We start from the raw sequence: 26973 nt of genomic DNA on the forward strand, positions 1-26973 counted from the left end.
AAGAATAAAAAGTACACTAAAAACATTTAAATACTCTGACACAAAGATAAAAGCACATTTCTTATTCCACAAGCTAGAACAAATTCCTACAAGTGCTTCTTCTTCTTCCTTAGTGTTATAAGATTAAATAATGGAATCGTCCAGGAAAACCAACGGCTTAGCAGTGTTTTAAGTCACGGACTAACATGCATGACTAGAAAGACAACGAAATGCGGAGGACGTTTGTTTGTTTTGTAAAATGTTTTACATAATTCGGATGTTCCTTCAGAGTTGAAGATAGTTTACTTCCTAGTCCAAACCTCCCGCAGGACGACAGGGGATGGGAGCAGGCAGGGTTTGAACCCTCGACCGTCGATAAATCCGAACGACAGTCCAGCGAGCAAACCGCACGACCAGGCAGCCACCCTAATTATCGTAATTATCTTATCTTTTGAAGTAGGCCTAACGTACGTTCGTAATCTATAAGATGATCTAAAACAAGATTTGCATCGTGGCACAAGCTCTTGTAGGGAAAATCATTTAAAGAAAAGTGATTTAAATGTAGATCTATCCGCAATCTAATTATCTATTAATAAAATAACCGAAAGTAGCGATTAAATCTAGATCTAGATCTACTTAGAATACTTAGATTATTATTTTATGATATGGAAAATTTAGGTCTAAAGTCTAAACTGACTCTAAATGAATGCATAGATCTAGAAAGAGAACTGAAAGTCACAAGTTTTTTGTTGTTGTTGTTGTTTTTTTGTACACCTCTATTGATGGTGGAACCTGGACATAGATATTTCTCCTAGAAATTTAAAAGTTGATGTATATCGCTATAAAGAAAAGAATTACTAGTCCGTTGGCCAAATGGGAAAAGCTGTTTTGGCGGTTATAGTTTTTCAAATTACATACAAATAAATTTAAATTTGGCTATAACTAGCTCTATAGTATAGATCCAACATCGGTTTTGAAAGGTCGAAGGACTATCCGATCACTAGACCGCGTTCTTGAAAGAACTAGATCTATTCTGAATATTCACTAAGGGGTCGTTCGTAAATGACGTCACGCAAAAAAATGACCTTTTTTGACCCCCCCTCCCCCCCCTTGTCACAAAGTATCACAAATTCTCAGACCCCCCCCCTCCCCCCTCTGCGTCACGTCACAAAATAAAAAATATATATATTTATTTCAAATTATTTATTTCTAATCTTTTTTTTCCCAAAGAGGTTTCATATGTGCTCATCGATAGTAGGCCTATACACGGGAAGATTTTCTTCTGCTTGAGGAGCTGACTCGAAAATTAAATTGTCTAGCAGCGCTGGATGGTGAAGTAGCAGCGCTGGATGGTGAAGTAGCAGCGCTGGATGGTGAAGTTGCAGCGCTGGATGGTGAAGTAGCAGCGCTGGATGGTGAAGTTGCAGCGCTGGATGGTGAAGTAGCAGCGCTGGATGGTGAAGTAGCAGCGCTGGATGGTGAAGTTGCAGCGCTGGATGGTGAAGTTGCAGCGCTGGATGGTGAAGTAGCAGCGCTGGATGGTGAAGTAGCAGCGCTGGATGGTGAAGTAGCAGCGCTGGATGATATGGAAGCGTTGCTGGATTTGAAAAAAACTTGAGATTTCTCTTTTGGATGCAATTTTCTTCAACTCTTCAATCTTCTGTGTGATAACTTCTCGAATGTTAGAAGCTGCTTTGTTGGAATTCCACCAAGTGTTGCAGTCTTTTTGAGCGAAATGAGCAGAATAATTCAAATCGGAAAAATTCCTTGCAGAAAATATAGCAAGAAAAAATTTAAAGTTCATGCGGATGTTTCACTCGTTAACATCTGTGTGTTGATGAATGTTCGTTGATGAATTAAAGTCCTATATGCGATGTCACAGCTGATCTTTAGATAAATACATTGAATTTAACTTTTTTCTCCATTTGATATTGTTTTCAGGCTAGAGATTTGAATTTTAAAAAATTACGTTGACGTCGTTATTTTCCCGGAAATTTAAGATTAGTATTTTTGAGAAGAACAAAGTGAAACATGATGTTTTCAGTTGAACTCCTCAAACAAGACTGAAACATCTCTATATTTTCAATGCTTTTTATTTGAGAATAAAACTACCTGAGAAGTTCATGTTGAAATGAGTACCTAAAAATTTTTATTATTTTTCGAAGATTTTTGAAGATTAAAAAAAATATTTTATTTGTGTTTTTTTTCCTGAAATTTAAATTTGTGACGTCACAAAATCGCTACCCCCCCCCCATTCCACCTTGTCACAAAGTGTAACATTTTCTCAACCCGCTCCCCCCCCCCCCCCCTAGAGCGTGATGTCATTTACGAACGACCCCCTGATGCGTTCGGGAATTTCCAAATGATGGCAAATGTAAGGCATTATTGACTTAAGAGTATAAGTATAGATCTAGTAAAGTTCCATGGTCTAATAATGTTCATGAAAATTTTGCGCATCCACTATCTAAGTCTAGATCTAAAATATTATGAAGTGTAGCAGATATAATATCTAGATCTATGAATAAAAGAGGAATTGTTATTGTTATTTTTTTAAAAAGTACTTCTAATGTCTTTCTTGTCAAAGACTTAATCTAGATTCTAGATCTATACAGGCCAGTGACAATGTGAAAACAAGTTACACAAGTTGGACTTTCAACCTACTTTTTTTCATAACAAACAACTACCCTACTACACGCGTAACTTGTAAACTAGGTCATGGGGTCATGCATTATTTAGATCAATTTAATTAAAACAAGGTTTATGAACACTACCGACTGCAGTATTCGATCAGGTAGGAATTAATTAGAATGCTCATTAAATGATGATTAAATCTAAGTCTAAATTTTAAGCCCGATCAAATCTTAGGTCTTACTCTTAGATACTACTAGACTCTCTAGATACTCTAGATTAAGATAGATATAGAATCTAGATCATTAATTTTAATTAAATCTAGATTCTTGACTCTTGACATATCTCACATTCTCATTCTTAATAATATCACATTCTTAATAATAATAAGTAATAGTAATAAGTAATAGTAATAAGTAATATTGAGTTTATCCAGAGTCGCAGTGTAGCTTTAGGGCAGGTAGATCTACAACAGATATGATTTTCTCTCTGCAGCAGCTACAGGAGAAGAGCAGAGAACAAAAGCAGCCCCTCTTCATAGCATTAATTGATTTGACCTTGTTAGTAGATGTGGTCTGTTTGCTGTGCTAGAGAGACTTGGCTGCCCAAATAAGTTAAGAAAACTAGTGTCAGCTTTTCACGAAAATATGCAGGGCACTGTTCAGTTTGAAAGTTCTTCCTCCAGGTCATTCTCCATCAAGAGCGGTGTAAAACAAGGATGTGTACTGGCTCCAACACTATTTGGCATCTTCTTCTCAGTCATACTAATCAGTGCTTTTAAATCCATGGAAGACGGAATATATATCCATAGCAGATCCTATGGAAGGCTCTTTAACCTGGCACGTCTTAAAGCCAAAACGAAAAGACGTTGTATCTTGATAAGGGAGCTGCTGTTTGCCAATGATGCGGCACTCATATCTCACTCACAAGGAGGTCTACAGAAGCTAGTGAATGCCTTAGCAGCTGCTTGTCAAGAGTTTAGCCTTACTATAATTATAAGTCTCTCCAAGACCGAAATCCTGGCACAAGACGTCACAGAAATACCTGTAATACATATTGGGAACCACACCCTTTCAGTGGTGCAGGAATTTACCTACTTGGTTTCAACAATTGTCAGTAGCCTAGATTTAGACATCGAGCTGACAAGAAGAATAGGAAAAGCTACCACAGCATTGGCAAAACTCTCCAAGCGTGTTTGGGAAAATGGTAAATTGACCACATCAACCAAAATCCTAGTCTACAACGCCTGTGTTGTGAGCACTCTCCTTTATGGCAGTGAAAGCTAATCAACATACATGTACCAAGAGCACAGATTGAATAGTTTCCACTTGCACTGCCTGAGACGCATAATGGGCATCTCTTGGAGGGACCATGTCTCCAATCAGGAAGTTTTGAGATTGGCCAATATGAACAGCATGTATGCTCTTTGGACACAAAGAAGATTATGCTTGCTCTGACATGTTACCCGCATGCCAGATGGTAGAATCCCGAAAGATATCTTATATGCTGAGCTTGTGGAAGGAGTCAGACCCAAGGGCCGCCCAAGACTCACATATAGAGATGTCTGCAAGCGAGACATGAGAGCCACAGGCATCAGCCAAAGTATGTGGGAAAACATAGCCAAAGACCGAAGTGCATGGAGACAGACTGTGTATGCTGGGACAACCCTCACTTAGAACAAAAGAATTGAAGCGGCCTTAATCAAGAGGGAAAAAAAGAAAGCTTTAATGTCCGCTAGCCCTGAATCAGAGGCATACACATGTATGAATTGTGGCAAAGTCTGCCGCTCTAGAATTGGCTTGATTAGCCACACCAGATTCTGTCTCAAGATTAAACCAAAAACCAGTGACTCATCTGGGCGCATCCATTACCTTTCAAGACAAAAGGAGCCATATAATAATAGTAATAAGTAATATTGAGTTATATTGAATAATAATTTCTAGATCTATGTATGATCCTAGCCCTATCCTATGACATCAGTATCATGAGTATGTCTATATTGAGTATATTATAGAAATCAATCTATAGGAATATAGAAAATAGATCGCTGTCATGTTCAAAAGATTATTCACACTATTCACTATTGACATTGATTGATTGAAATTTGATCTTCCAATCATCTTGCTTGAAATAGATCTTCTTATCTAGAGAACTAAACAAGAAAACTAGATCTAGATATTTAGAAATTTAGTTATATTTAATTTACAGAAGTTCTTTCAAAACAAGTGTTACCACTCAACCACCTATTTACCATCCAACTCATCAACTCATTCCAGGCTTTGGACTTCAGAAACTTCAAAGATTTTCTTACAGAAATAGAGTATAAATAAAAAGACAATCTCTTTGACAGCGAAGTGTGCTGATTAAGCAGAGGGAATTTAAGGTACTAAAATTGTTTTGTTTTAGTCCACATTTTACATACTTTTATGTTATGTCCTTCACTCAGACTAAGGCAAGCGAAACATTATAATTAATAAAAAATATCCTTCTTTTTCTTTTTGGTTAGGTAGGCCTACCCCATGCATCACTCAAAATTACTTAAATTGGCATTTATTTTTGGCAATCACTAAAAAAATATTGCTTACAAAAGGACAATTCTAAAGCTTAATATCTGTTAAATATTAGCTGAGTTGTTTTTTTTCTAATCTCATCCAAGGCTGTCTATTAGGAGTTACATAGATAATAAATAAATTGTATATATATTGACAAAAAATGTGAAGTGTGAAATATTTTATCTTTTTTTTAAATCTAGGAATAATGTCAGATGCAGATGAAGCAGTGTTATCTTTATACAAAGAAGTTTGGCAGTGGAAGCTTGTAGAAAGTCCTGAGCTTGCATCATTTTGTGGTTTTCATGCATATGATGATAGATGGGATGACATTAGTGAAGAAGCTTATTTAAGGAGAGAGGTACAATAATTTGATGAACTAATATGTATAACTAATTGTAGTACATATATAAGATAAAAACAAATAATCAAATTCTATTTTTGTTTTCATAAGGCATTCAAATAACTTCATTAAATTTTGTTTGAAATACAGTAAACTAAGCTAGTGCTTAATTATATCAAGGTTTGACTTTTCTAAATGGTAAACATTTTTTCCAGGGGTTTTAAATGATGTCTGATCTACTTAGTCATGATGATCCACATATTGATGAAACTATAAAAAAATCAAACAAAGCATTAGGATTTATTAAAAGAAATTTCTATAAATCAAATAAGAACATAAAACTAAAATGTTATTTAACCTTGATTAGGCCAATAATAGAATATGCATCCTCCGTTTGGGACCTCTCAACTCAAGATAACATGAAGAAACTGGAACAGACAAAATAGAGCCTTGAGATTCATAACAAACGAATATTCACACTCAACCAGAGTAACACCTTTAGTAAAATCACTAAATTTAGAAAGCCTTCAGGACAGAAGACTCAAAAGTAAAGTAGCAATTATACATAAAACACTGAACCATAATCTTCAAATACAAAAACAAAATTTAATAAAATACTCTGAAAGACACAAAGATAAAGGCACATTCCTCATCCCATATGCTAGGACAAATTTGTACAAATACTCCTTCTTCCCTAATGCTATTAGAGCATGGAATGGGTTGCCTGAGCTAACCAGGAAAACCAGTGACTTGGCAGAATTAAATCATTGGTTAATATGCATGACTAAATGCATGACGCAAAGGGTGTAATCATCTTCTTTTTTGAAGTAACGTCTGTATTATATAAGATAAGATAAGATAAGATCTGCTGTTTTAAACAGATAATAATAATAATAATAATTTTATTTATGTAACGCTGTTAACAGACATAATGTAGGCTCAAGGTGCTATACTAACATAGACACAAGAGTTAAAATAACTAATTTTAAAAAGTTTTTAACAGATAGGTCTTAATGTACTTCTTGAATGTAGTGAAGCATATTGTTTGATGTTAGTCATTGGGCTAGTCACACAACATCTTTGCTTAGAAAGTGAGGCACAGAGAATGAGAGCTTTAAGCTCTTAGCTCTAGAAAATAGAAGGCTTATTTATAGTTTGGGTTCATATCCCCAAATTTGGGAAAATGCTTATGTATGATACCCCCCTCCCCCTTTTTTTTTTTTAATTTCAGAAGTTTAATAGGTTTAGATGAATTTTCATTATCTTTCTTTTTAATTTCAAGCAATGTATCAGAAATTTTTTAAAGAAAGCTGAAGGAATTGATGTTAGTTCTTGCAGTAAAGATGTAGCCCTTAATTATGAATTGTTGATCGATGATCTGCGATTGTATCTAAAGGGAACACAATTTAAGAGGTCAGTGACTCCAGCAATACAAGGGTGGTAGTTGATTCTTAAGATAATTTAGTAACATTTAAAATACATGTAAAATACACAAATATTATGTATTCTGTAATGGCTTTGTTGTTAAGTGCTTGAGTACAGAGCTGAAGATCATGGGTTTGAGCCCTGGCAAAGTTTGGGTCTTTAGTTGAACTTAGGGTTCACACAGAAATTGCTACATGAGAATTTCCTAAATAGTGAAAAGCTTCATTTCATTAATGTGAACATTGAACTATTACCATGATATTAAGTAGAACAAAGAAAGATTTTAAATAGACATCACTATATGGGTTATTCTACTATAGTCTTACATATGTAAATAGTGGTGACCTCAGCTGTTATTACTGTAGAAGGCTATCTGGTGAGCTCACACCAACACGACTGACTGCTAGAATTGATCGGATAAAATCAAATTCTCTAGGTTTTTTTTCTCTAAAAGGTAAAAAATTTTTATTACCAAAAACTTATTCCCTTTCTTAGTTCCCCCTAGTTCCCCCCTTTCAGACCTTGCAATCTATGGGGCAGATGATGTAAATGTGGCTAGCACAACGACCAACTGCCTTTACTTTTCCACAACTAATGTCAGCTACCCAGCCTACATTAAATGCCACAACTAATGTCAGCTGGGTGGATTAAGAGGTGCTCTAAAAATGCTAAAATGGAAAATGGCAGACTTCACCAGGATTCAAACCCAAGATTTCCACTTCACAAGCCAAACACTTTACCACTTAGCGACTGAGCCTCATCTCTTTCTAAAACTGTTGTATAATCAGTTGGTGGGGTATTAAAATGTTTTGGATTTTTAGATAATCTCCTTATTAAAATTAAATAGTAGAGTATCTTGCTCCTTCTTCCCTAGTGTCATTATAGCATTGAAAAAGCCAGAAAAAAAGGACTAGGGAGAGTTTGAGTTCTTAATTTAGATTAACTCATGGATATGTGCATATTTTCTGTTTTAAAGGAACATATGTTATTTATAATATAAGATTTTAAAAATTTAATTTGAGAAATCTAAACATACATTTTTTATTTCAGTTACTTAATGCCCATCAACTTTATAGAAGGCATTCACAATGACTGTAACCTGACTATTTCATACATGAAGTTTAATACGGAAGAGAATTTTAACACTTATATCTCTAGACTGGAGAAGCTACCTCAGAGAGTAAGATCCTAACTATCCATCCATCCATCCCAGTGGCGCTACAGCCCATGGAGGGCTCTGGCCTGCATTAACACATCCTTCCATTCAGATCTCTCCTGGGCCTTTCGTCTCCACGCCCTAACCCCAAGCTGCTTCAGATCTGCTTCCACGTCATCTATCCATCGCATTCGGGGTCTGCCTTTGAGTCGCCTGCCTTTTGGTTTTTGCCTGTATACGATTTTCGCCCCTCTGTTGTCTGACATTCTTTCAAGGTGACCTGCCCAACGTAGTCTGTTCTTTTTTATTTCGTTCACTATTGGTGGGTCTTCATATAATTGATATAACTCATGGTTAGTGCGTGTCCTCCACCCTGTTTCATCCTGTATGGCACCATAGATTTTCCTAAGGATTTTTCTTTCCCAAGTGTTAAGTAAATTTTCAGATGTCTTTGTCAGTGTCCAGGTCTCACTTCCATACATTGCTGCTGGTCTTATTATAGTTTTGTATATTATTTTCTTGGTTTTACTTGAAATCATTTTGCTCTTAAGTAGATGGTGGGTGCTATAAAATGCCCTGTTGCCTGCTGCTATTCTTTCCTTTATTTCTGTTACTAGGTCATTTTTGAAATTAATAGTACTTCCTAGATATTTGAAAGTTTGGACGTTTTCAAATTCGTGGTCTTTGATTTTGATATTTTTTGATATTTTGATCCTAACTATATGGCTTAAAAATAAATAAATGTACAATGCATAAAAGCTTCAGGAAGTAACATAAAAATATGCTACATTTAATTAGAGATCAAAAGTTTCTACCTTTTTCTATACGCAAAATATAACTTTAAATTATTTGTATGAAGCTCCAGTGCTCCTCTTTTCTAAGACGAAGTGAATAGGAATTTCATTTCATGAGGTGAATTCTTAATAATCATATTTAGCTCCAAAAGCTATTAATGCGTGGGCATACTCCTTAAAGACCAACTGAAGAGGTTTTGGGGTCAGACGCGGAAACCGGTGTTATACTTTTTTTTAGATTCATAATGCTTAAAAAAACATACATACGAAATTTTAGACATATATTCTTTGTAATTATTTAGATATAAGCAATTTAATGTGAGTTTTAGGGACTATTAAATTTCACAATCTCGAAGCCATTCGAGATCAGTATTTCCCAGACAACCAAGGTCGATGACGTAGTTTAAGGGAAATTAGGTCAAATTTTTCAGTTTATGGCTTAGCGTATTTCCCTATTCCTTTTTACAGGAATGCTAGTTTCTAAAAACAAAGGCGACTAAAACACGCCAATTTATAAAAAGTGGATGTTAGAGTTGGGGAAATTAGGTCAAATCACGCAATTTATGGCTTTGCATGTTAGATCTACTGTTTGTCGGCTTATTCTTGATCTAGTCAAGCGAACAGCGTTTCAGCCCATGCAGTACCGCGAGCCTCAGTTCACATGTTTCGTTTTAGTCAAGTTACGCAATTTATGGCTTATGTTACTGCTTCAGGCTTATTCTAGTTCTAGATCTACTGCTTTTGATCAAGAGCAGAGTTCTTTTCTCAGATCATTAATGATGTACGAAGTAGACCTAAATTTAGATCTAAATCCAATTAGATGAAGTCTAGATCTAGTAGTAGTAGTATTGGATATTTAGAGATAAGACCTATCTATTAGATTTTAGACTGATCCGATCGAGGTGCTGGGCCTAGATCTAGAAAAACAAAGTTTAAAATTATATACTCTATCTATACACTTAATAGTGATTATTAACCTATAGTCGTCCCTAAATAGGCCCAATATGGGAAAAAAACAATTATTACAATGTGAATGTTGAGCTCATTTAATGTAGTTATTGTAGTATACGATTATATTTAGTTTGAATCTAGAGTCACAACCCCGTACAACACTAGGCAAATAGCTTTAACTTAAACCTTAACTTAGACTTAAAAGCAGTCTGATTTAGATCTACTAGTAAAAAAAGTACTAGATCTAAATTTCTAAAAACTAATCTATAAGGCAAAAATTAGACCTAGATCTACCAATTCTATAATATTACTAATATATATACGAAATATGGATTTTATTACACTCTTATTTAAACTTGAAAATGCCTTCATAGTAATTAAACTAGGTATAAATTATTATACAATGCTGCCAGAGCAGTAGATTGCCTATTAAAATGTTAACTACTATGAGCAGCTTTTATAATTGTAGAGGCACTATATATTTTTTTTTTAATTTCTAGAATATTCTCTATAAATAAGCCTGTTAGTCAACTCAGCACTCAACATAATACTTGTAATTTCTAAACTAAAAGAAAGTCTTTATTAACTTTATAATTGCATATAATGTAATATTGTTGCTTACTGATGTGTTTTCATGATTGGTGTGTTCCTAAGAATTGTGTGTGTGTGCTTACATAATTACTTTTCACTTGTGTTGTTAATGTTAAGGTCATATTGATTGCCTGCCCTATCCAATACATTGTGTAACACTGTCATTCTAGGCTTAGCACATCATGCAGCTTGATTTTTTTCAAATTTTTTTTCTTACTTGCAAAACATTTTTATGGTTGGTTATGTGTTATTTAGTTTATGTCTTGTGTTATTTGTAGCCATATCTTTATTCACAGTGTTCTTTGTACAGTGACATAGAGCATTGCATAATAACATGAATCTACTTTTAGAGAAAAGCTTACACGTGTGCAACAGATACTATTTTAATAGAATTATATTTATTTAAAACAAATGAGTAGCTTTTTTGTTTCTTTGTGGGCATCTAATTTTGTATACTTCAGATTGAGCAAGTCACACAGGCCCTTAAACGTGGTGTTCAATGTGGAGTAGTGATGTCTCATTATTCTGTGGTAAGAAATGTCACAAAAAAAAATAAGTTTACATCACCTGGTCTTTTCAATTGTTTTAATCAAAATTGAACATTGCCTATCAACATCTTGACTTATAAAAGTTAACAAAAGAACACAAAATTTAAATAATAAAATAATTTATTCCTGTAACATATTTTGTTTATAGTATTAAATTTTAGGCTTTTGTTAAATTTTATTAAAATGCTTTTTTAGTACATGCAGAAAAAACTACAATTAATTTTATTATCAGAAGATTGTGCTCATAGATTTATTAAACTATAATTTTATTACAAGTTTTTTTTTTTTTTTTTGCTATAAAAAGCTTTTCAATGAAAAAATTAAGAATATATCTTACATGGTTTAAGAAACTAAAAAGGTAATAAGATTTTGTTTTAGTTTAATTTAATTAAAGTTTTAACATTTTTATTATTGCTTTTGCATAGAGCGTCTTCCACGCTCCAATCATTGGGCTCTGTTCTATTCTCTTTTATGGACACGTAGAACATGTATCTGGGAAAAGGTTTCTGTACTATCCTTAAGCTCTTAGCAAACACAACTTAGCTTGAGTTAAATCTCAAACATAAATTTCCTAATCCATATGACGATTAAAAACTCACCTTCTTGGTTAATTAAAAAAGTAGATTTTACCACTTATCCACACACCTCAAACATATTTGTCACAAAATTTATCAGTTAAATTTTTTTTTTTGTTTGCCATTAGTGATAAAGTATTATCAAGTTTATAGCAATCCACATTACTGATGTCTAAAAAATCTAAAAATAACAAATGTTTATATTGTACTTAGTACAGAGTGCCCAGTCTGATAGATGACATTCTAAATAGCCAACCTGATAAACTTGGACTGTTAAAGCCATTTTCCACTGAGCACCCATTAATAGCACCATCAAGGTTGTAAGTAATAATTTTTATTTGCACTATTATAAGTAGAAATGTTTTCATTGCAAATTATTTTTTTCAATGACACTTGTTTTTTTGTTTGTAGAAATGTCTGTAATTTGTAAGATAAGAAAATAACATCATAACTTAATTAAGAATAAGATAAAGAATATCTTTACTGAAATATTTGGTTGATAATATGTAATTAATATTAAAAATGTGCAATTTTTAGAATGAAGAGCAAAAACTTCCTTGCCCATGCAGTAGGTTACATTTAAAATGTCTTTTGTTTTCATGGCTTGAAAAAGAATTGTAATTTCAATATAACAGTTTTGTAGTTGACAATTTTTATTGAGAATATTCTTAGGTATATTTTATATACATTTTTCATTTGTAATCTTTTAAAATTACACTAGCAATAATTGTATAGGATGGTAGCCTGGTCATCTGGTCTGCGCTTTGGAATGACCTCACGGTGGTCCTGAGCTCAAACCTTGCCTGCTGTCATTCCTTACTATCCTGCTGATGTTTGTAGGATGTAATAATCTCCGTTTCTGAAGAAAAACCTATAAATAGATAAAAAAATAAAGTACAATTAAAAGCTAACACAGAGGCGTGGTGGCTAAGTGGTAAAGTGCTTGGCTTCTAAACAGGGAGGGGGGGGGGGGGACTGAGGCGGGTTCCAATCTTGGTGAATTTTGGGATCTTTAGAGTGCCTCTGAGTCCACCCAGCTCTAATGGGTACCTAACATTATCTGTGGAAAAGTAAAAAGCTGTTGGTCATTGTGCTGGCCACATGACACGCTTGTTAATCCTTGGCCACATAAACAGTTGACCTTTACATCATCACCCATAAATTGCAAGGTCTGAAAGGGCATTTTTACTTACTTACTTTTTTTAAAGATACACAAATAGACTCTACACACACATGGATTTTTAAAAAAGGATTAGTCTGTATTTGAACTATTCTTGAATCTCATTTTACATTTAATAAGGGAAGCTACTCAAAAGGCAATCGTTTGAATACTTGATAACATATATTTTTTTTATCCATTTGTTTTATCCATTTGTTTTATTTTGCAGAGATGCCTTTCAAGTTCAAGCAAAACATATAGTCACAACTAAAGTGTTTGAGGCACTAAGGGCATTAAAAACCTACTTGACAGAGGTAATGTTTACATGTATTGATACCATAACTTTTTTTCCCCCCCCCACTAATCTCACATAGTTACTTTTTCAACTACACCTTTTTTCTAGGCCAGTTTCCTGGTAATCTCTAAATGAAGACACAATATCTAGTAATTTAATTTATATATATAAAATTTAAAATGTTTCAAATATATCCCATTAGTATTAATTGGTATTCTTGTGTCTTTTATAAAGGAGTATTTTAAACATGTGCGACCTAAAGAAGGTATATGTTGCCTTGAAAATGGTGAAAAGTGGTATCAGCAGTGTCTGGACTTTCATCTGAGCCTTTCAATGACCCCTCAGGAAGTGCATGATGTTGGTCTGAAAGAGATTGCACGTGTCCAGGAGAAAGTGTTGAAAGTCGGCAAAGAAGAGAATTTAGGTGAAACATTGGCAGACATTAGAGATACCATACACACAAAACAAGGAGGATACTTCAAGACCAGTGTAAATATTTATGTGGTTATATAGTGCTCACATTAATGCTATACACCCTAGAATTTCTAGATAATTGAAATGCTTATCTCTCTCTCTATCTCTCTCTGTCTCTCTCTCTCTCTCTCTTTTTCTCTGATATATACCAAAAGTAAAATACAAAGGCTTGATAGAGCTTGCAGTTGTTCTTAAATGGTGTTGGTCAGGCTGTGAATCTGTAAAAAGCGTTTTTATTGAGCACCCAGGAGTTCAAATGAGCCTGTGTACTAAATTTGATGCGGATATGTACGATATTTTATATTTATATGTAACACTGTATGAGAAACACAAAGTAGTTTCTGCACTTTATCTTCTTCATATCAGGCCTCATGCCTTGTGCTTTATGAAATGTTCCATGAAACTTATTTGTTCTTGTATTGCTCCAGTTTTAGCTTCATTTAGAATAATGCACTTGTCTCTCTTCACTTCTTCAGTTTGTCAAAGTGGTCTTTATCAGCTTTTTACATTTCATTACTAATCTCTGGTCCCTGGTCTGATCCTTAACTTTTGATTCTACAATTATGTTTTCCTTTTCAAAGAAAATGATCTATCAGCCAACCACATGCTGCTTCTCTACTGGTTCTTTACAATAATTGTTTGAATTAGGGCAATAAATTCCACACAACTCCTCATTTGTAGACTCTATGAAACCGTAAACCATATCCTCTTTGAATGCCCCTTCCTAATCCACCTTAGGCAGACCCTACTTCCACTACAGCCCAACATAACTAACACCCTGTACGGCAGTGCTGAACAACTGAAGAAAACTGCACACTATTTTTCCTTGGCACAGTCTGCAAAAGAGCTCACAGTTGAAGAATTAGGGCATGTAATTCAAAGATAAATCATATTTCTTAAGTACACTTCATTAATATTTTTTGTTGTTTTTTTATAGGATGAGGTTTTAGAGTTTGTAAAGGATCTATGTTTTTGTCAGATTAAACCCAAATTAGTTGACATGTTTTATGATCTTCCGAATATACCTCTCATGTAAGTGATTTTAATTACCTTTTTAAGTAACTGTGGTTTTATTATTATTTTTTTTTTACAGTTTAATGGAAAACTTTTAAAGAAACTTTTGTATTTATTTTAGATGGAAACAATAATACATTTTTTTTAAGCCTGTTGTTCCCTCATCCAATTTACTGCCAAAACATTGAACAATCACTCTCACGTCAATAAAAAAAAAGATTGTGAAATAAATATTATGTTCCTAGTTACTCACTGAGAGTAATTCCACATTTATGAGTGCTTTTGAAGTTACTCCCTGAAAGTAACCCCGCACTAAAAGAAATAATAAAAAAATATACTCACTAGAAGTAGTCATGTTAATAGAAGTCATTAAAAAATGGGTCACAGAATTGCTTATATGAACATTCTTGTATAAAATATCTCACTCTAAGTAGACCTGAAGTGTTTCCTAAACTTATTTTCATGAGCAGTATCCATAATGAAATCTTTTTCAAGGCACCCTTATATCTTCTATAAAGAAGTCAGTTTTGTAAAGCTTTTAATTTATAACAAACTTAAGCAGTAACATTTTCTCAATTATTGATTTAAAGACATGTTTTCTATTTGTTCATATGAAAGAATTGGTAATATTATATTGTAAAGTACTTTATTGGTTGCGTAGTCATGCAGTTTGCGTGCTGGACTGTCGTTTGGATTTATTGATGATCCCGGGTTCAAACCCTGCCTGCTCCCATCCCCGTTGTCCTGCAGGAGGTTTGGACTAGGAAGTAAACTATCTTCAACTCTGAAGGAACATCTGAAACATGTAAAACATTTAACAAACAACATTGTTTAAACACATTTTTTTTGGTCACAATTTTGACATGACTGGTACTTTGACTATAAAAATAGTGAAGGACTTTGTTTTTTAATGTCAAGTTTAAAAAAAATTCAAGTTTCAGTGATGACTGGGATTTTGAACTTCAGGTTTTTTAGGATGCCCCTGAGTCCACCCAACTGTAATTGGTACCTGACATACATATTATTATTATATTATTATCATTGTGCTGGCTACATAATACAACCATCAGCCAATGAAACATATCAAATTTATATCACCTACCTCTATAGATCAAAAGGGTCTGAAAGCCGTACACCCTTACTTAATAACTTTAATAATCCAGCTTGATAGAGGAGTAGTCTGGAGAATTAGTTTATGTGATCTAAAATAGACACAGTGCTAGTAGAGGTGTCAAATTAGTGTTTATTTGTAAGGCAATCCTCTAGATATTCTTTAAACACCAAATAGCTTTGTATAAAATGCCCTGACTCCAGTATGATATAGGTATAAAACTTCAAGTTAATTAACAAGCAGATAGATTTACAGCTACACTAAGTACAGTTTCATATAAGATACACTAAAAAAAAACAAAAAAAAAATTAAAATTGAAGCTCTTCATGTGTGCTGTTTGTCCTGACTTCCAATTACTTTTATCCTCAGCATCAAACCAGTTCCAGAATTTTTGAAGAATGTACCTGCTGGGTTTTACCTGAATGGTACGCCAGATGGCTCAAGGGAAGGGAGCTACTGTATCAACACTCATAATCCAGCTTCCTGGTTAGTTCAGGTTGATTGTTATTATCTTATCTTTTAATCTTAGAACTTTTATTACATCCAACGCACTTTGGAAATCTAATTTTAGTCCACCCTTTTTGTGTCAGAGATTTAAATTGTAAGTAGCTATTAGTTCCCCTTGCCAGTTAAGATTATGAATACCATGTGTTAGTAGTTCTTATTTTTTTTTATACCACCTCTTAAAACATATAGCATAAGAAATTTGATTTTTTTTTACTGGGTATTAGGTTAAACTTTCTGTATTTTTGAATTTTTTTTCTTCTGTTTTTAAAAAACAACAAAATTTATAAATGTCATAATTTCTCTAATAAAAATTCTCACTTGGAAATGTGGAAATGAAATAACGATTGGTAACCTACTGTTAGTACTATTGATGTTATTCTAAAAAAAAGTGCACATCTTAAAAACATTGTTTTAATTTTGTGGGCATTTCTTTTTATGATACTTTTCTTAAGCATCTTTTTTTGTTATTTAGCTAGATTTATCTTGCAAATCATCTTGCAGTGCTGTTGCAGAAGATCACATTTTTTATTATAATCTGCACACATCTCTTTAGAGCTTCTAGCACATTTGGGGAGCAAATTTTCTTTTCTTTATGCACATTTCTTAGGGGTGGACATGTGTCATGTGCCTTATATCTGATTTAGAATCTAGTAACATTTAGTGTCATGCTAAGTGTTTGTAAGGTAATAGCTCTGTAAGCCTGTAAAATTCAATGCTTTATGCATTTTTATTTTGTTGCTTATGCCTTGAATTTTATTTTTCTTCAATCAAGCTACTAAAATATTTGGCTAAGAGTGGTTTTAACTAAGCTAACATGTAGAGACTAATATTTATGCTTATAGCATTACATCTTCAGTTACCAACATCTTTTAATGAAAGAATGTGATGGGTCCTCCACTGTAAGATATTTTGTTTCTATTAGATATTTTAAATTATTCTTTAAACCTCTTGTACAAATTTTAAATAAATATTTTTAGCATGCAATTTTTTTAAATAACAATTTTCATTTTTTTTTTCTTTATTTATTTCTCTCCAGAATTCTTTTCCACATACTGACAATATTATTAATTTTGACCATTAGCAATACATTGTTAAACATATAAAATTTTTGTTATCAGACAGTGTTAGTTTGATTTAGAATTAAAAGGTAAATACATATATATAAATATATAAATAAACTTGGATTATGAAAATCAAAAAATCAAAATGTTTATTGCAAGTGTAATGTTGCCTATCTGTCTTGTAGTTAATTGTTGCCTGTCTGATTATGACAGATTACTCTGCAGATGTCTGGGTTTCTTGTGCGGGTGTGTTTCAATGCGATTAACTCACAAGCAAACAAGCACATCCGTTTTAACAAGTTAAAAGACTAGTCCAAACACCATTGAACAGTTTAAATAAAGGTTTAATCCACAAAAGGCCACAGTCGATGTCTCTGTCATTAAATATGTCCTACCCTTATGAAATCCTATCACCAACTGATTTTCTGTCACTAAGAAGCCTCTAACCCAATTAAGTCATAGCATCACTAGTCATGTTCAAAATTCCTCCATTATGGTGCATCTCTACATAAACTAAAAATACTAAGTGTCTAACACAAGCCATATAGATGCAAATCTAAAAATTTTTCAATTGTCCAAATGGAATCTATATAATATATCACAATTAATATTTGTTTAAAAGATAATATATCACACTTTAAGAAACATAAAAATGGAAAACTGAAGCTCATTGTATCCTTTGTTACTACCTTATGACCATAGGAAAAAAATTACTTATCACATACCCTGTTGGACCATTGAACACATGATCTGTATTTTTCCATTCCTCTTTGTCTTTTTGTCTTGACTAGAATCTTATTCTGTGATAGGCCAATCCATTCTTTGATGTTTTCTTTCAATTACTCTTTCTGCCTTTTCTTCTTTTCCCTGGTGCTGTTCCCTGCAGGAAGGTTTTTGAAGTCCTTGTGATATGGCCATACAGTTCAAGTTTTTTTTTCTGGCTGTGGTCAGCAGGTCATTATTGGGCCCAATTGCCATTGTAATCCTGTTTTGAATTTCCTTATTTGTATGCGGTCTTTGTAGGTGGTACCTAGGATCCTTCTGTAGCATCTCAATTCCATGGCTAGAATCCTCAAACTACACAGTTCCTGTAAAAACACATTAAAAAAATAAATATGAATGTGTCACAAAGTGACAAAGGAAAACAGCTGTAGATTAAATTTAAAGCAACTTCAAGTGGCTGAGTCATAAAACACTTGGCTTGAACCTCAATGAAGCTTGGGATTTTCAATTTTGGGATTTCATAGGGTACTAGACATTAGTTGGGGAGAGTTAAGACAGTGGTTTGTTGTGCTGGACTCATGGCTTCCTTTTTAAGTGTTGGCCGTATATCATCTGTCCTATAGAGCAGATGGTCTGAAAGATGTATATACTTTTTACTAAAAGAAAATGATTAATGAAATAAATGGGTTTTAAAACTTCAACATTGGGAACATGTTTCTAACAGTAAAAACTGACATATTGATGTTGCTAGCATTGTTTTGGAGACAAAGAGAAACTTTTTTTTCTTTTGGGAAAGTAAATATATGCATGCTGTTCTGTAGCATGAATTGTTTTATTCACAGTTAATTTGCATGTTTTCCAAAAATATAAACATACATTTTGTATAAATCGTATTTTCTACAATTTAAATGCATACAAATAATCTTACTTTTTTATGGAAATTTCCAGAATATATAGGATAAGATTTGCTTTAATTTAATGAAATGAATTTAATGACTAACATATTTTTTAGTAGCTTTTACTAAGCTAGTAGAATGATTTCAATAGGATTAACACTCTTTTTAATATTGTTTTTTTTTCAAGAAGATGACCCATTTAATAAATTTATTTCACTTAGTTTGGAGACTACTTTCTTTCTGTAAAGCCTTCATGTATTATACATGACGCTTAGGATGTAATCGTCTGTATTATATAAGATAAGATAAAGCCAAAAGTCTGAGTGTTTTATTTTGTTAGTTTGTTGTCTTCTAATATTTTCAAAATTCTACATAAAAACAAATTCTCTGTCAAATAGTTTACTGCATAATACATTTAAAGAGAATACAAGAAAGAACACTTGTGCTATTAAATAATAATAAATTAACAGACACATGAAAAAAAGTTATGTCAAATCTATATCATGATTTGCTTATAAACTGTCTTGGCTAGTTCAAGTAACACAATACTTATCTGAATGGCATTGACAAAGATAGAATGCTTATCTTTGTTCTTCCAATTACAATAATGAGTCTTTTATCAAATTACTAATATTCTTTACATTTCAACTTTGGTTGTATGCTGCTTGTAGTATTTTAGTATTATTATTTAACTCTCTATTCTGGTGTAGTATTTTGTTTTGCAAGCAGACTAGGATTTTACCTTTAAAACAAAAATTTTTTGGAATGGATTGTGAAAAACTTGCTTCAATTTAGTCATCCAAAGAGAACATCTTAAACTATTAAGATTGTTAAAATTACATGCATATACTCCTCAGTATTAGAAAAATAAATAAAAGAAACTTATTCCATATTTTCTTAACTCACTCAATATTAATTTATAATATTGTTTGATTTTTAACTTCAACTCTGGGTATAGGCCAAAAAATTAATGAGGAAAAAAACCCAACAAAGAGTGCATGATAAACAGCCGAAGAGTGTAACATTAGGGGGTATTTCATACTTCTTAGTACTTATATCACATAAATATATAAATTGAGGAGATTTGTTCATAGTTTTGCCTTTGGCCACATGTATGGTTACAAAACATTTTTTAAAATAAATTTGTATATTTTTTTGTGTATTATTGTATTTAATATTGTCTAATTAATTGTAAATGGCTATGCTTTTAAAACAGACCATATGTGCACACATTCTTAGATCAATGATTTATATGCAGTAATTGATGGATTTCTCTCCACAGCTTCCCGTTCCAGTTACCTGCCCTTAGTCTTCATGAGGCAGAGCCAGGACATCATCTTCAGGTAAATTTTCTAAAACAGTAAATACAAATTGAACCATCGATTATATTGAATCAGTTTGAGATTAAGACTCCCCTATCAATTCACCCAGAATAAACAAATCCTCTATGATTTAACAAGTAGATTGATCTGATAATTTTAAAAGAATTATCTAAGGGCTCTGATTATATTGAATCAGTTTGAGATTAAGACTCCCCTATCAATTCACCCAGAATAAACAAATCCTCTATGATTTAACAAGTAGATTGATCTGATACTTTTAAAAGAATTATCTAAGGGCTCTGATTATATTGAATCAGTTTGAGATTAAGACTCCCCTATCAATTCACCCAGAATAAACAAATCCTCTATGATTTAACAAGTAGATTGATCTGATACTTTTAAAAGAATTATCTAAGGGCTCTGATTATATTGAATCAGTTTGAGATTAAGACTCCCCTATCAATTCACCCAGAATAAACAAATCCTCTATGATTTAACAAGTAGATTGATCTGATACTTTTAAAAGAATTATCTAAGGGCTCTTCACTTAAAGGGAGCCAGTAACTAAAAAAGGGATTTTATATCAGTAAATGTTGTTATTGTCTAGTTTAAATATTTTTGACCAGCACTGCTCCCTGCTTTTATTCACCAACCAGTGTTTAAAGTGACAATAGATTGCAGTGCTTCACTTTTGTAGAGATGCCATGTGCATTTTTTTTTATATTCATGGAATTATATTGCTAAAATTTTAATACTTATTGAAATAACTGAATTTATTCACAGTCAAAAATAAAATTTGTTATATTCGTAGACATTATACATTAGAATGTATAACATTCTTAATATGCTTTAATTATAGAGTATTTAAATGTTTCAATACATTACTATTCAAATACATTAATCTTTTAGAACAGCTTGTATGTCCTATAAAATAAACCCAATATGTTCATCTCCCAAATAAATATTAATTATTGCTCTTGACTACTTAATTGTGACTGTCATTCATCTGCTCCTGGTCAACTTTTTGAGCAGACTGAAGAATGCTGGGGGATGTGATAAGATCATCTCAGGAAACCCACTTACCAGTTAACACATTGAAGCTTTTTCTTCTTCTTCATCTTCATTCTCATTATTATGTTGGAGGGTTCAGATGACTAGACCCATAAAATGTTGAATTGTTATCTCTGAACATTTGAAAATCATTTTTTTAAATGTTATATAAGGTTTGGATAATATACAAATCTTTTGACCTGACTAATCCTTCATTTTTGAACAAAAAGAACTTCATCTCTGTGTGCATGGTCGATAAAAACTGAAGTTGTTATTAGGCTGTTTTAAAGTATTTTTGTTTTAAATCTTTGAGATGAATTAAAAAAAAAGCAAATTGTCATTTTTGAACAGAGCATTTATATTCTTGGATCCTCTACTTTGCCAGAACTGAGGAAATTTGCTGAAGAAAGTAAATATTATCTTGCTCCTGGGAAATTTGCATTAAAGACAGCATATGTGGAGGTAATAAATGTTTTTGACTTAACATCTTTACTGATATTTTTATGTTACCAAGACAACATCTGGTTAATTCCTAGCGCTCACATTTGAAATATACTTCCTTTTGTTTTAGGGCTGGGGTTTGTATGCTGAAGGTCTTGGGGATGAAATGAATATGTACAAGAACAAACTAGATTTGTGAGTTGCTTCTGTCGCTATTTTTTTTGGTTATTGAATTAATTTAACATTTATTTTATAGATACTCATTTAAATAAATTTATTTGTGCTTTAAAAATTTTTAATTTTATTTTAGTAATAATCTATTATTATTAATTTGAATATTATAAAGGGTCCATTTATATGGGGGTATTGTGCCATACATGAACATTAAATTTATGTAAAATATACAGAGGAACTAAGTGTTATATGTAGTATAATAGCCTATTATCATTGAGAGAATAATTGCTGATCTTTTGCTGCATATCAGCAAGACCACTTAATTACTGTACTCTAAAGATAAAAAAAAAGGCAGCCTGGATATTTGATGTTCCAGGTAAATAACCTTCTGATAAATGACGTAGTTCTGTATAATAATTTTTTTTTGTCAATGCAATCGAATCCTTAGATTTTTTTTGTGTGTGCTGTTTTATACGTTGTGTTTTTTTTTTAAATTCAGGATTGGTCGTTACAGTTATGAAGTTTTCAGAGCTGCTCGGCTGGTAGTTGATACTGGAATTCATGCATTGGGGTCTGTATCCAATTTAGTGAGTGTATGAATAGACAATTTCACACTCTTTGATATATTTAATTTGTTATGAACATATTGCCATTTACTGAAAAAGAGTGAGAGAAATTATGATTCTATTTGTAGAGTTATAATTAAAAAGAAAATTAACCTTCGACCTTCTCAAAGTTTACTGTAGGTATATCTAACTAATTGGAGTGAAAGGATTCCAAGTCTGATGTCATATTTAATGTTATACCGATAATATAAATAGCAAAGGATGCAAGTTATTAGCATGCTTGATATCAGAATACTATTAATTCATTACATCAGTGGATTAAAGATTCTCTGATTGGGAGAGAACAAACTGTTAAAATAAATGGCTCTAAATCAACACCAATAACAGTAAACTCAGGTGTACCTCAAGGAACAGTCTAAGGTCCACTACTATTTTTGATTTACATAAATGATTTACCAAATTGCATTAGTTCAGGAACGAAAGTCAGATTATTTGCAGATGATCGCATAAATATAGAACAATAAAAACAACACAAGATACAGAAATTTTACAAAGAGAATTAGATAAATTACAGAAATGGGAATCAAATAGGAGCATGTCTTTCCGCCCAGAAAAATGCCAGCTATTAAGAGTAACAAAAAAAAAAAACAAATTAATTCCACTTATCTTATTCATGGTAAACCAGTAACACCAGTAACCAGTAAAACGCAAAATACCTAGGTGTTAATGAAAAATGAAAAACTGTCATGGAATCCCCATATTGATGAAACTATAAAAAAATCAAACAAAGCATTAGGGTTTATTAAAAGAAATTTCTATAAATCAAATAAGAACATAAAACTAAAATGTTATTTAACCTTGGTTAGGCCAATAATAGAATATGCATCCTCTGTCTGGGATCCCTCAACTCAAGAAAACATTAAGAAACTGGAACAGACACAAAATAAAGCAGTGAGATTCATAACAAACGAATATTCACATTTGACTAGAGTAACACCTTTAGTAAAATCACTAAATTTAGAAAGCCTTCAGGAGAGAAGACTTAAAAGTAAAGTAGCAATTATACATAAAATACTGAACCATAATCTTCAAATACAATAAGAAAATCTAATCAAATACTTAGAAAGACACAAAGATAAAGCACATTCCTCATTCCATATGCTAGGACAAATTTGTACAAATACTCCTTCTTCCCTAGCACTATTTGAGCATGGAATGGGTTGCCAGAAAACCAGTGGCTTGGCAGAATTTAGGTCATTGGTTAATCATGACTAAATGCATGACACCTAGGATGTAGTCATCTTCTTTTTTGAAGTAACAAGACATTTCTTTCAGTTGAGAAGTTGTTGTCTAGTGCTTGGAAAATAATGTGTAAAAATAAAATGTTTCTGATGTATCTTTTTAAGCTGGAGTAAGGAACAAGCTGTCAATTATTTGGTTCAAAACACTTTGGCTTCTGAGGCAGGTGCCGAAAAGGAAGTTGAAAGATATATTACCTGGCCTGGTCAAGTAAGTCAAGTTTCATGTGCATACTTGAAAAATAATGAATGACATTTAGAATAAAAATATAAACTTTCATGCTTATCATAAAAATATTAACATTCAAGTTTATCTCTTTAAATATTTTAACTTTGTGATGTCATCACTGTTAGGTCTTAAGCCAAATGCATGACTATTTTGCTCTATAATGATCATAGTTACCTTAAAGTTTTAACATTATAGAGCTGTGCAGGATTTCACATGGCATTTATTTCATTACACTTGATTATTTTTTAGATTGGTAATGGATAAATGCTTTTCATTTCTTTCCTTTAAAGGCCTGTGCTTACAAGATTGGTGAGCTGAAAATATGGGAATTACGACGAAAAGCTGAAGCTAAATTAGGTAAAAACAATGTTGTTACCCACCAGACAATTGCTTTTCTTCTTCGTTTTTCCTGAACCTACAACATACATGTAACTCTCATTAGAAGTTTTTCTGTAAGTTTAAAAATATTTTCTTATGCTCTAGCTCAGTGGCCCAAGACCATTTGTTATAGAAGGCCTCAACACTGACCTGCATTGTCACAAACTTCTGGCAGTTTAGACCAATAGCTCATTGCCATGTTGAACAGACCTTTGATGTGGCAATAAGCTATTCGTCTAAACTTCCCACAGGTTGTGACATTGCAAGTCAATGTTTAGGTCTTCTATAATGAATGGTCTTGAGTGGACAAAGGGTTAAAGAATCATAATATTTGTTACAAGCTTTGGTTTTTATCACTTAGCCCACATCTTTACATTTTCACCTTCCCCCCTGCAGACACCACCCCCACCTTTACAAAACTGTCAATCATACCCTCTTAGAATGCCCCAATTTTAATTCCCCTCCTATTACATCAGCAACTTAGTATACATAAGACTGATTGGCTGAGAAGTTAAGCATATGCCACTTTTCCATGGCACACAGAGCAAAGAAACTTACATCTCAGCAGTAAAAAAGCAAAAAGTATCACGTGGCTCTAAAAAAAAAAAAATAAAAAAAAAAAGTAAAGTTCCCCTTTCAGACCTTGTGGTCTATAGAGCAGATGATGTAAAGGTCATCTGTTTCTGTGGCCTATGGTAAACGTGGTATCATTTTGCCAGCACAACGACCAACCGCCTTTACTTTTCCCCTACTATTGTCAGGTACCCATTAGAGCTGGGTGGACTCTGAGGCTCCCAAAGATCCCGAAATTAAAACTCCCAGTCTTGACCTGGATTCAAACCCTGGGACTTCCAGTTCAGAAGCCAAGCACTTTACCGCTCAGCTACCCCGCCTCCACTTGGCCCTTAAGTCTCTCTTTATTTGCACCAAAATTTCTTTAGATTAACTCTACTGCTAGTTCTGTTTGGGACTGAAGTTCTCTTTTTTATGTTTGTTTTGTTTTCTTTTTTTTAATTGACTCAAGTTTGTGTTCTATTGTTTATTTTTCAGGAGCAAAGTTCAATCTAAAGGAATTTCATCACAGAGTTTTAGCTAATGGAAGTTTACCATTGCATGTATTGGAGTCTATAATTGACAAGTATATAGCAGAATTTCAAGAGTCTTAATACAAGGAAAAAATAGTTGTTGATTATCTCTTGTATAATATTGTTTTAGTATTTATATATTTGATATACCACTTAATTTATATTTGTGTAGCTTTTTTTTTAATACAATCAGAGAATTGCAAAATAGTAGATAAATACTCAGTTGATTATGTTTAAATTGACCTTATTATCATATTATATTCTTGTAATATGATGCAATCCAGCTTGATTTACGTTTGTAAAAATCTTTAATATTCTTGTAATTACAGAGATACTTGGAAGTTGACCACTTGTCAGAGAAGTTAATTATTTTAAAAAGTTGTCCCTATTGGGATTTGTTTATAAAACTTATAAAATTTATTTTGCTTCTTAGTTTATTGATCATTTAATGACCAGCCATTACATCTCAATCCCTTCTAGCATTCTGTTTGCATTTCGTGCCCAGTTTAGTGTGAAAGTGAACAATACACAACTCCAAGTCAATGCTTTGCCTTTAGTAGTAGAGAAAAAAATCTTTCAAATGAAAGGCTGTCTACCTTAAACCAAAGCATTTGCTCCACTTTGGTTTACTTTCTAATTATAGGAACATTATGAAAGACAAAACATATACATGCTTCCCTAAATTTGTTGAACTAAAGATTTTTTTATATAGAACTTTCATTTTATTGATGTCATGTTTCAACATTGTAATATGGACCAGTATTTTCTGTAAACCTCTATTTATAAAAAAAAAAAATTCATTTTTTCTTTTTGAAAAAAATATTTTTTTATGCAATGTAAAGAATTTTATCATAGTTGCTGATTGTTATATACACATAAATATTGCAATGATTATAGTGTATATGTTATAGATGTACAATAATCATTACCTCTGGGTCAGTGTTAAAGATGTAATTTTAGTAAGACTAGGTTACAACAACAATGGTAAACTGTTTGTTATATTAACTGTGAACTTTTATAACTTGAGACCATAGATCTATGTCGAAAAGAATTTTTTTTTATTGACTCTGAATCAGGCTCTTTTTTAACTTTGATGAGACTGTTGAAACTTGTCATTCATCTTAAAATATACAACATACGCTTGGTCAAACCTTAGGATTAGAGGGCATAGAAGACACCTTTTTTAACCATGGGACACTGAAAGAGATGACTTAACATCACCTGACTTATAGATAGTAAGTTCTGAAAGGGCTATTGTACTTTATCCTTTAAAGTTCAGGATTCACATGTTGTCAACTATTTGTAGCTTGCTGAATTACACCTCTCTCTCTCTCTCTCTCTTTATTCTTTCTTGCATATGTATTTTCTTAAATATGCAACAATCGGAAGCTATTGTTATAGTTGTTGTATAGAAACCCTCAGATATCAATGCTAAGATTGTTTTACTTGTTTTGGATGTTTCTTGAGATTATTACATCCTAACCCGAACCTCCCACATGTATCAGGGAAGGGCAGTAGGCAGGGTTCAAACCCGGTCCATCAAGACATTTTAGAGCTCATGCCCAATGATCAGGCAGCTGTCTAGTTTTCTAGTCTTACTTCAATACCTTGCTTCTTTTTTTTCATAGCTTTGTTGTTGGCTATGTATCTT

At 32.7% G+C, this 26973-nt stretch overlaps 1 protein-coding gene across 2 annotated transcripts; it reads left to right on the forward strand.

Moving 5' to 3' along the window:
* Positions 1–2467: 2467 nt before the first annotated feature.
* LOC106060627 (uncharacterized) lies at positions 2468–26394 on the forward strand. Of its 2 annotated transcripts, none has more exons than XM_056039028.1 (18): positions 2468–2770; positions 4884–4990; positions 5360–5517; positions 6782–6912; positions 7975–8104; positions 10878–10946; positions 11753–11856; positions 12928–13012; positions 13228–13482; positions 14405–14499; positions 15962–16078; positions 20062–20122; positions 21503–21613; positions 21723–21787; positions 22266–22337; positions 23739–23841; positions 24150–24216; positions 25288–26394. In XM_056039028.1, exons 3-18 carry the CDS (start codon positions 5365–5367, stop codon positions 25401–25403), a joined length of 1734 nt encoding a protein of 577 aa, XP_055895003.1. In that variant the 5' UTR covers positions 2468–2770; positions 4884–4990; positions 5360–5364; the 3' UTR covers positions 25404–26394. The 2 variants fall into 2 exon arrangements, with proteins under 2 accessions (XP_055895003.1, XP_055895002.1); XM_056039027.1 differs by having other exon boundaries at positions 2471–2770; positions 11753–11859.
* The last annotated feature ends 579 nt before the right edge of the window (positions 26395–26973 follow it).

The sequence above is a fragment of the Biomphalaria glabrata genome, chromosome 8 (assembly GCF_947242115.1).
Source record: "Biomphalaria glabrata chromosome 8, xgBioGlab47.1, whole genome shotgun sequence".
Lineage (NCBI taxonomy): Eukaryota > Metazoa > Mollusca > Gastropoda > Planorbidae > Biomphalaria > Biomphalaria glabrata.